At 41.4% G+C, this 11,605-nt stretch overlaps 1 protein-coding gene across 1 annotated transcript; it reads right to left on the bottom strand.

Annotated features, from left to right (window-relative positions):
• Positions 1 to 10,857: 10,857 nt before the first annotated feature.
• LOC132816464 (loricrin-like) lies at positions 10,858 to 11,391 on the bottom strand. The gene has a single exon (XM_060826120.1). It carries the CDS (start codon positions 11,389 to 11,391, stop codon positions 10,858 to 10,860), a length of 534 nt encoding a protein of 177 aa, XP_060682103.1.
• Positions 11,392 to 11,605: the final 214 nt, after the last annotated feature.

Raw genomic sequence — 11,605 nt, 5'->3', positions numbered from 1 at the left:
CTGGTGTCCTGTTAACTTGCCCCCTTGCATTCTCTATTGAACCAGAATTGATTCTCTAGCTTGATGGTAATGGTTGAGTGGGAAATATGGTGGGCCATGAGGTTACAGATTTTGCTGGAGGACTACGCTTCACAGTGCCAGGGACTGGGGTTCGATTCCACCAGGTAAAAACAATGACTGCAGACAACCAGATTCTGGATTAGTGGTGCTGGAAAGGCACAGCCGTTCTGGCAGCATCCGAGGAGCAGGAAAATAGATGTTTCGGGCAAAAGCCCTTAATCAGGAATACAGGGAGAGTGCCTGCAGGGTGGAGAGATAAATGAGAGGAGGGTGGGGGTGGGGAGAAAGTAGCATAGAGTACAATAGGTGAATGGGGGCGGGACGTTTCAGAGAACACCTCTGGGATACCCTGACCAACCAACCCAACCACCCCGTGGCTCAACACTTCAACTCCTCCTCCCACTCCACCAAGGACACGCAGGTCCTTGAAATCCTCCATCGCCAGACCATAGCAACACGATGGCTGGAGGAAGAGCGCCTCATCATCCGCCTTGGAATCCTCCAACCACAAGGGATGAACTCAGATTTCTCCAGTTTCCTCATTTCCCCTCCCCCCACCTTGTCTCAGTCCCAACCCTCGAACTCAGCACCACCTTCCTAACCTGCAATCTTCTTCCTGACCTCTCCGCCCCACCCCCATTCTGGCCTATCACTCTCACCTTATCACTGTCACCTTAACCTCCTTCCACCTATTGCATTTCCAATGCCCCTCCCCCAAGTCCCTCCTCCCTACCTTTTATCTTAGCCTGCTTGGCACACTTTCCTCATTCCTGAAGAAGGGCTCATGCCTGAAACGTCGATTCTCCTGCTCCTTGGATGCTGCCTGACGTGCTGCGCTTTTCCAGCAACACACTTTCAGCTCTGATCTCCAGCATCTGCTTACCTCACTTCCTCCGAGAAGATTTCCTCCCATAGCCCAAAGTTGTGCAAGTTAGGTGGATTGGTCATGCTAAATTGCCCACTGTGTTCATGGATGTGTATGTTAGGTGGATTAGCCATGGGAAATGCAAGGACAGAGGGATGATTCTGCGTGGATGCTCTTCAGAGGGTTTTTGTGTTCCTGATGGGCTGAATGGCCTTCTTCCACACTGTAGAGATTCTATGACTTTGGATATTATGAATTCTGCTCCTGTTGATGACCCCCATTGTCTCATGGATGCCCAGTCTTGAGTTGCTAGGTCTGTTTGAAGTCTGCCCCATTCAACATAGTGATTGTGCCACACAACACGATAGATGTTACTCTCAATTTGAAGGTGCAATTTTGTCTCAATGATGACTGAACAGTGGTCACTCTTAATAATACCGTCAAAAACTGATGCATCTGGCAGACTGTTAAGTATGAGGTCAAGGATATTTTTCCCTCTTGTTGGTTCCCTCATCACCTGCCATCAACCGAGTCTAGCAGCTATGTCCTTTAGGACCCACCCACCTCGATCAGTAGCACAGCTGCCGAGCGACTCTTGGTGGTGGACATTGAAATCCCCTGCCCAGAGTACATTTTATGCCCTTGCCATCCTCATTACTTCCTCTAAGTGTGTTTGAACATGGAAAAGCACTGATTCACCAGTTGAAGGAGGACAGTATGTCTTTATTAGCAGGAAATTTCCTTGCTCATGTTTAACCTGAAGCCATGAGATTTCACAGGGTCTGGAGTTAATGCTGGGGAATCCCAGAGCATCACCCTCCCAACTGTAAACTACTGTGCCACCACATATGCCGGGTCTGTGCTGCCAGTGGGACAGGACATAGCCAAGGATAGTGATGGTAGTGTCTGGGACATTGTCTGTAAGGTTTGATTCCATTAGTATGACTATGTCATGCTGTTGCTTTATTAGTCTGTGAAACAGCTTCCCAATTTTGGCACTAGCCCCCAGATATTAGTGAGGAGGTATTTGCAGGGTCCTCAGGGCTTGTTTCTGGTGTTATCTTTTCCGGTGCCTATGTCGATGCCAGGTGATCCATCCAGTTTCCTTTCTTTGAAACTTACTAGCTATTGGTACAGCTGAATGGCTTCCTAGGCCACTTGAGAGAGCAATGGAGAGTCAACCACATTGCTGTGGGTCTAAAAGACATTAGTGAACCGGATGAATTTTTTTGACAAGGTTGTCAGTAGATTCTTAATTTCAGATTTATGCTTTTTCAATGAGTTCAAATTTCCATGGTGGGATTTAAACCCAGGTCCATAGAATATTAGCTGTGTTTCTGGATTAAGAGTCTAATGATAATAAGACTAGGCCAGCACCTCCCCACTTAATGTCAACATATTAACTTTAACACTATGGGCTCTTTCTTTATTAACTGGACTTCACTTACTCACCTTCTATTCTCTATGCTGCAGCTGTTCACAAATTAACCCATCAAAGAATCATATCCATGAAACCATTCCTCAGAAGAATCATGAAGTATGCTACATCAGAGTACAATGAGACCATAATCAGATGGGAAGGTGGGCTGAGGAGTGGCAGATAGAGTTTAATTTAGATAATTGTGAGGTGCTGCATTTTGGAAAGGCAAATAAGGGCAGGACTTATATATTGAATGGTAAGGTCCTGGGGAGTGTTGCCGAATGACTAGACCTTGAAGTGAAGGTTCATAGTTCATTGAAAGTAGGTCAAAGTTATACAGGACAGAGAAGAAGGCGTTTGGTGTGCTTGGCCTTATTGGTCAGTGCATTGAGTATAAGAGTTTCAAGGTCATGTTGCGGCTGTACAGGACATTGGTTAGGCTACCCAGACTCATAGGGGCAAATAGCATGGAAACAGACCAGTCCACCTCATCCATGCTGACCAGGTATCCTACATAAATCTAGTCCCATTTGGCCCATATCCCTCTAAACCCTACCTATTCATATACCCATCCAGGTGCCTTTTAAATGTTGTAATCATACCAACCTCCACCACTTCCTCTGGCAGCTCATTCTATACATGCACCACCCTCTGCATGAGATAGTTGCCGTTTTGGTCCCTTTTATATCTTTCCACTCTCACCTTAAAATTAGCCCTCTAATTTTGGACTCCACTGTCCCAGAGAAAAGACTTTCTCTATTTACCCTATCCATGCTTCTTGTGATTGTATAAATCTCTGTAAGGTCACCCCTCAGGCTCCAGGGAAAACACTCCCAGCCAATTCAGCCTCTCCCTAGAGCTCAAAACCTTCAACCTTGGCAATATCCTCGTAAATCTTTTCTGAACCCTTTTTAGTTTCACATCATCCTTCCTTTAGCAGAGAGACCAAAATTGCACGTAATACTGTAAAACAGGCCGAACCAATATCCTGTACAGCCACAGTATGATCTCCCACCTCCAAAATTCAATGTACTAACCAATAATGGCAAGCATACCAAACACCTTCTTCACTATCCTATCTACCTGCAACTCCACTTTCAATGAACTATGAGTCTGCAATCCAAAGTCTCTTTGTTCAGCAACACTCCGAAGGACCTTACTATTAGGTGTATAAATCCTGCTCTTTTTTTGGCTTTTCAAAATGTAGCACCTCACATTTATCTAAAGTTAACTCCATCTGCCACTCCTCAGCCCATTGGCCCATTTGATCAAAATCCCATTGTACTCTGGAGTAACCTTCTTCACTGTCCACTACACCTTTAATTTTCTGGCCTCCCTGCTGAAGGAAGGATGCTGTAAAACTTGGAAAAGTGTTAGAAGGATGTTGCTCGGGCTGGAGGGTTCAAGCTACAGGAAGAGGATGAATAGACTGGGGCTGTTCTACCTAGAGCATTGGAGGCTGAGGTATGACTTTATAGAAGTTTATAAAATCATGAGGGGCATGGTAGGGTGAATAGCCAAGGTCTTTTCCCCAAGGTAGCGAAATGCAAACTAGAGGGCATAGGTTTAAGGTGAAAGGTGAAAGATATAAAATAAACTGAAGGGACAACTTTTTCACGCAGAGGATGATGTGTGTCTAGAGTGCACTGCTAGAGGAAGTGGTGGAGGCTGATCTGATTACAATATTTAACAGGCATCTGGATGAGTATATGAATAGTATGGGTTTAGGGGGATTGGGTTAAATGCTGGCAAATAGAGCTAGATTAATTTAGGATGTCTAGTTGGCATGGATGAGTTGGACTGAAGAGTCTGTTTCTGTGCTGTACATCTCTATGACTCTGATGCTATGATCTGAAGTCCCAAAACAGTAGATACCTCCTTCAGTAGTTGGTTGGAAATCCAAGTAAATAAAATATTGACTCAAAAAGTGTTGGATTTATAGCCATGGACAGATAATTTAAAAAGTGAGCAGAAAAGTGAATGTGTCAATAAATGAGAGGCCAAATTGCAAAGTAGTAATTCCAATCAGCAGTTTAGCATTTTTCACTGCATTTTACAGTAAGACGTTCTGTACAGTAAAACTTTGAAAATGAGTCATTTTCATGGTAGCCTTTGTGTAAATAGTAAATTGACCACCAGCAGTTTTGCCAGCTGTTGGCAGAATATGAAATTCACCATGACCTGTCATATCACATTGCAGTTTGTTGACTAAATTGGGAGCTCAGCAAGATTCAATTGAGCCTGGCTCAGGAAGAGAAAAATGTTACTCAATTACAGGACAATGAATGTCATCAAGAATTTGCTCTCATAGTGGATATTTCAATGTAACTGAGTTCACTAACAGACAAATTCTGAGATAATTGAATGCTAACAGGATACTCTGACAACATTTATGTCTTTGACATGAATCTTCGGATGTGGGAGAAATGACTTTCCCAGAATGACTTGCTGAATGTTCTTTCCTTTAACTCACTGTTTGACATTTCTAGGACTTCAAGTGATGGACTTGGACATGACTAGATCTGAAGGGGTAAATAAATTCTTCTCTTTCGTCTTCTGATGTTGGTATTACAGTGTTGGAATATTTTAATAGTGGGCTTTTCAATTCAATATGCACTTCACCATGTGTACAACTATGAAGAAACATGCTACAAGATGTTACAGGTGACTCAAAATTTTGGAGTTTGTTTTTTATTGTAACCCAATAAAAAGTATAAGCATTATTAAAAAGGTAATACCCATCCTGATATTTGTGGCATTTTCACACACACTAGCATGCTCGGAAATTAGGTACAGGGTGACGGGAGGTGGAATTTATAACTAGATTCTGTTCTTAAATAGAAAAATTATAATTTCCAATGTTGATCTTGAAGTCAAAATGGAAGTTGCAGATGGATTCACAGAATTGCAGCACATAAACAGACTATTCATTCCATCATGCCAGCACAAATTGTATTATCTCGTGCTAATCTCCTGCTTTTTCCCATTTCCCTGTATATGATTTCTGGACATGCAAATCCCTGTATATGCAAATAATTGTGCATTAGCCTCTTGAATTCCGTACCCAAACCAGTCACTGATCAGATGTTTCCCAGAACATTCTGGGAAACTAGGGAAATGATTGTTGCACCCTTGCTATGATATTTGTATCGTCAACAGCCATGGCTGAGGTGCTGGAAGACTGGAAATTGGCTAATGTGGTGCAATTATTTTAAAAGGCTGTAAGGAAAGTCAGAGAACTTTAGACTTGTGAGCCATATGAGGAACGGCAGATGGAGTTTTAGATAAATGTGAGGTCTTTCATTTTAGTAAGACAAACCAGGGCAGAACTTATACAGTTAATGATCGGGTCCTGGGGAGTGTTGCTGAACAAAGAAGCCCAGGGGTGCAGATTCATTATTCTTTGAAAGTGAAGTCATAGGTAGACAGGGTGATATGCTTGCCTTCGTTGATAGAATATTGAATATTCTATCATGTTGGGAGGTCATGTTGCAGCTGGACAGGACGTTGGTTAGGCCACTTTTAGAACACTGCATGTAATTCTGTTCCACCTTCTATAGGCAGGATGTTGTCAACTTTGAAAGTGTGAACAAAATATTGACAAGGATGTCGCTGGGACTGGTGAGCTTGAGCTATAAGGAGAGGCGGAATAGACCACCATTCTTTTTCTCTGGAACATCAGAGGATGAGGAGTGACCTTAAAGCGGTTTATAAAATTATAAGGGGCATGAATAGGATGAATAACCAAGTTTTTTTTTAGGATAGTGGTGTCCAAAATTAGAGGACATTAGTTTATGGTGAGAGGGGAAAGATTTAAGAAGTACCTGAGGGGTAACCTTTTCATGCAGGGTTTGGTGCGTATATAGAATGAGCTACAGAGAACGTGATGGCAGTGGATGCAATTATAACATTTAAAAGGCATCTGGATAGGTATGTGAATAAGAAGAGTTTAGAGGGATCTGGGCCAAATGCTGACAAATAAGACGAGGTCAGGTTGGGATATCCGGTCAATGTGGATGAGTTGGATCAAAGTCTGTGCTGCATGACTCTACAACTCTAATTTTCCACACATCGCCCTTTGCACTTACTTTAAACCTATGCCCTTTTGTTCTTTTCTCCTTTATGCATCTTCTCTGCCTTATTTTTTATATCCAGTCGACTGTTTATTTTTGAAAATGTCGATCAAATCTCCTCTCAGCGATCTTTCTGCAAGGAGAACTTTCCCAACCTTTTCAATCTTCACAGTCTCTGGAAGTTCTGACAGATCTTCACACCTTTCATGAATTCGATGTAAATCCTGCATTAGCTGATCACACCTGATATTCTTGTTTGGCTTCCTTAGATAATGCTTAATTGACATCACAAATGAGAAAATCATTCAAATGATTTTACAAAAATAATTGTGTTCATCTCACATTAAATATAACACAAAATAAGTCTGGCTGCTGCTATCACAAGCAAAAATCTTTTTTTTAACTCTGGTAAAAATGATCAAACGCTTTGCATTTGACTTTTAACAAGACAGATTTTTTTTTTGTTTCGAATATAGTTAACAGGCAAAATTAATTCAAGAATCTGACATTTACCAAGGAATAAAAAGAGGAAGAGCATGAAGGGATAGTTACCTCTCTTTAAAACTTGCCTGAAGTGACAAATTAATGCTACTTCACTAAATCTTAACAGGAATTATTGTAGCTTGTGCACAAATAATAAAATGTCACCGATCCTTTTAAAACTGTTATCTACATAGGTATAATTTTTGAAATCACGTGGTAAGCACTTACGAAGAATTAAAATGCCATGTTAGTAGGGAAGTATATAAATTGAAAATTCATAGCCTGAGGCTCAGGAAAAGTAATTCTTAGGTTGTATAAATAAGATCAACTAATCTTCAGTACTGATGGAAGCCATTGTATGGTTATGGTATTCACCCAGTTGAAATAATAAGACAATGTGCAATTTAGTATAATGGTTTAAAAAAATAGTCACAGTATCTTGCTATATTCGCTGTAACACTGTTGTAGCTGGAACAAAACAAAATACTTGAGTGAAAAGCACAGCATGCAAAAATCAAGTTGAGAAGTATTCTACAGAGAACACATGAAACTGTTCTTCATATTTGGATTTAGGACTATCTGCTGCTCCTGGGCATCCACAAATGTCAGCATGAAGTGCGTGATGACATTATACAAGCTCTAACTGCTCCATGCTGTCGTTAGATTGAGCATATTGGCCAGTCAGGGGCAGAATGAGTGATGATCTGACATTTTGTAGAAATAGCTTTGATAGCAAAGTCGTTGTCACAGTGCCAGTAGGACTGCTGAGCTCTTCTCAATCCAAAATTTAAGATTAGACTGAAATATTTTTTATCGACCTATGGATATGGATGCTCCTTTAAGCTGTTGTTAAGCTGCAAGAGTTATCTTCAGGTGAACATTTTGATGTTAAATTAATACACCCTCAATCACTCCTGGGTTTTATCCAAAGCTCAGACCACTGAGTCAGCATGCTTCATTTCCCTTGTCTTCCTAACATCAACTTTCATAATGCCAGCCCCACCAACCCTGGAGCAGTGCTGTGCTTGTACTGACAATAGGTGGAGTGGACTTCTCTCATGTTATGTATTTTATAATTATTAGAAGTGGACTTCCTTTAAGTTATGTTTGTTGTAATTATTACAGAACTAAATATAAAAGTAAAGTAAGAACTTTCTTGGTCAGGGTTTTAAGAGCATTCTCATAATTCACAGGATGTCAGGTTCATGAGCAAGGCCAACATTTATTGCCCTGTCTAATCACTTTTGGGAAGGTAGTGTTGAACAGTCTCCTTAAACAGTTTCAGTCTGCACAGTAAAGGTACTCCCCTAATACTTCTAGATAGAGAATCTTAGAGTTTAGATCAAATATGAAAGAATGGTGATCTGTTCCCAAGTCAGGATGGCGTGCGACCTGGAGGGGAACTTGTTTGGTTATCTCAAAGTGACAATATGACAATTTCTCAACCTTCTTATGACAATCTCTCCATCTGCACTGCTGTGTGAGATGATAGAGATCTCAGCTCAAACTCCAAATTCTCTGATATTTAATACTTAACTAAATAAATGTTTAGGTTTACAGGAATGCAATCCCATAATCACAATTTCCCTCAGACTCAATATTTTTCTCCAACTTTAATGACAACAACCTCTGATACCACAGTTTTTTTTCCCCACACAAATACTACAAATGTCTAATTAAATTTCTGTCTTGTAATCCTAATTTTTAATTGATCCTTTGTAGGGATAGGCTTAAAAGCATTGGCTATTGTCTTTTTAACAGTTTCATAGACTACGGAATGTGCTTGTGATTGGCGTACACAGTCACAGTTATATCTTTCAAAACATTTAGTAACATCAAATCTTCAAACATCTTCATGTGTTCTGCTGCCTTCTCAAATGAGGTGAAATATCTTTTGACTCCATCCCCAATAATTTTAGGTACTAGGTATAGATGTTTAGTTGAATTAAACACCTCATTGGAAATAGAATCATCCTCTGAGCTTTTACTTCTCCTTTTCTTTAAACTGTTCTTTGGCCAAATCGTGTTGTGTAATTTTCTTATCTCTATCATGTTCAAGCTTTTAAAATTCCATTTCCCTTCCTATGTGTTTCCGTTTATCTTTATTCTCTTTTTCCAACTCAAGTTTTCTCAACTCTATGTTTCTTTCCAATGTTGTTCTCTTTTCCTTCCCACTCAAGCTTTTTTTAAAAATTCCTGACTGTATCTTAGCTAATTCCAGCTGTGATGTCCAATTTCAAGTTTCCCTTTTCTCTTATTCTAAATGTCAGGTAATCACTCTGAGCATCTCCTACATATGAGATCCTGCCTTTAATTCTACCTTCAACTTATTTGTTAACTCTCTCAGTTTAGCCTTACTTAAAGTTTTCCAATGATCCACTGTTAGAGCTGCTACTCCCAGAAAATGCTGAGTAGCGGTCAAAACAATTTACAAAATTGATACAATAAATTTCACCATAATGTACCTGTGTCTCCACACACTTGTTTCCTTATAAGAGGCACAATTCTGTCTTAAATTCAATGAATTCAAAACCCAGGTGAGAATGCCACTTGTTATGATCCCAGCTAATCTTATGTGGGAAAGCCAGATTCCAGAATTAAATCTTGTTTGTCATATCGCATATTTTTAAAAAAAATGTATCATTCTTTCACTGAAACTTAAATACACAAAGCTGCAGATGTGGATTTAATAATAAAGCAGAAGTTCATTTCAGACAAACTTCCATGAATATCCCAGGAGGCATAGACTGGTTTAAAAATATGGTTCCAAAATTTTGAAATTTTGAACATCTTCACAAAAAAAACCCTAAATTTATATGCAACTTGTTTAAAATCCAAACTCTATAAATCATGTTACCTTTTATTACAATGTCAAATGTTGTCACTCCCACTTCATCTCAGAATTCAGCTCTTTCGTCCATATTTTGGAGAAAGGCTGCAGGAAGGTGTAGAGCTGATTGCGCCATGTGCAACCAAAATTGAGCAACTGATTGGTGAGAAAATTTAGCTCAATAGCACTATTGACAACACCATCCATCACTTTGCTGATGACAATGGGCCAGCTGAGGGGGTAGTATTTAATTGTATTCTGTGCACTCAGCCATTATTTGATAGCATTTGCAATGAGTTAAATAGTCTGAAGACTGATCTTCTTTGGTGATGGAGTCTCAGGAGGAGGCTGAGATAGATCGTTCAGTCACTGCCGCTGCCTGTTGATAGTTGCGAGTTTTTCAACCCTGTATTTTCCAAAAATGTTTCGTGCTCCTCCAACATTGTGGTTGTGATATCTATAGAGTCTCCTACAGTTAATTGTTTGGTTGCCTACTGCCATTCACGTACACAAAAGAGAATTATGAATTCCATACAATACAGAACTTAATGCCAAATTTACTGAAAAAAATGGAAGAATTAATCCTAGATTGTTTATGCAACATCGCAAAGCAATGTATTACGAGTAGGTAATGCCCATGTGCATGTTAAATGCTATTTTGGAGGCAAAATAATATCCAGTGTGCAAAAAAAGCAAATTGTTACAAAGCCTTATTTCACAATGTGTATCTGAGTGAGGGTTCTTCAGTCTGATTAATCAAAATGTTTCACTTTAGAGTCAGAAAGTCATAGAGTCATACACCATGGAAACAGACCCCTTGGCCACACTGGTCTATGCTGACCATGGTGCCCACAGCATCTAGTTCCAATTACCTGCATTTGGTCCATATCCCTCGAACACTTCCCATCCGTGTACTTATCCAAATGCTTTTTAAATGTTGCTGTTGTACCTGCCTCAACCACTTTCTCTGGCAGCTCATTCCATGTTTACATCACTCTCTGTATGAAGAAGTTGCCCCTCAGGTCCTCCTTAAATATTTCCCTTCTCACCTTAAACCTATACCCTCTGATTTTTAATTCCCCATCCTTGGGAAAAAGGCTGTATGCATTCATGCTATCTATGGCCTTCATGATTTTATATACCTTAACAAGGTTGCCCCTTTTCCACTTCCGCCCCCACCGCCGCACGGACAATAGCCACTACCGACCATGCAGCGTCCGTGGTCGCCAGGAACACCATCGCATCCACGATCGCCAGGAAGACCATCGCCGACAGATACGCGGCCACCGCAGGATCCACTGCCACTGGGACTAGCGCTTTTTCTGCCCGGTGCGCCACTTCCGCCCCCGCAGCTGCCGTCGCCACAGCCACTTCCGCCCCCGGAGCTGCCATCACCGCAGCCACTTCCGTCCCCGAAGCTGCCATCACCGCAGCCACTTCCGTCCCCGGAGCTGCCGTCGCCGCAGCCACTCCCACCCCCAGTATCGTCACTCACCTGCTCAAGTACCACACTGCACACTACGCCACTCCAACATCGATCTCCGCCCCCCACGTCGATCTCCGTCCTCACGTTGATCTCCATCCCCACCTTAATCTTCGTCCCCACGTTAATCTCTGCCCCCACATCGAACTCCGCCCCCACGTTGATCTCCACCCCCATGACCTACTCCAACCCCACAACTAACTCTGTCCCCATGACTAACTTCACCCCCATTCCTAACTCAGCTCCCACCCCCAGCTCTGCCCCACACCAGGTCCTAATTCCCAGCCCTGCAATATTTTCACCATTCCTCCAGAGCTCTCGCTCTCCGAGGATGAACGATCAGTTCTCAGCAAAGGCCTCACCTTCATCCCCCTATGCTCCCGGATTAACG

This window comes from Hemiscyllium ocellatum, chromosome 1 (assembly GCF_020745735.1).
Source record: "Hemiscyllium ocellatum isolate sHemOce1 chromosome 1, sHemOce1.pat.X.cur, whole genome shotgun sequence".
NCBI lineage: Eukaryota > Metazoa > Chordata > Chondrichthyes > Orectolobiformes > Hemiscylliidae > Hemiscyllium > Hemiscyllium ocellatum.
This window is presented reverse-complemented; position numbering and strand designations above follow the sequence as displayed.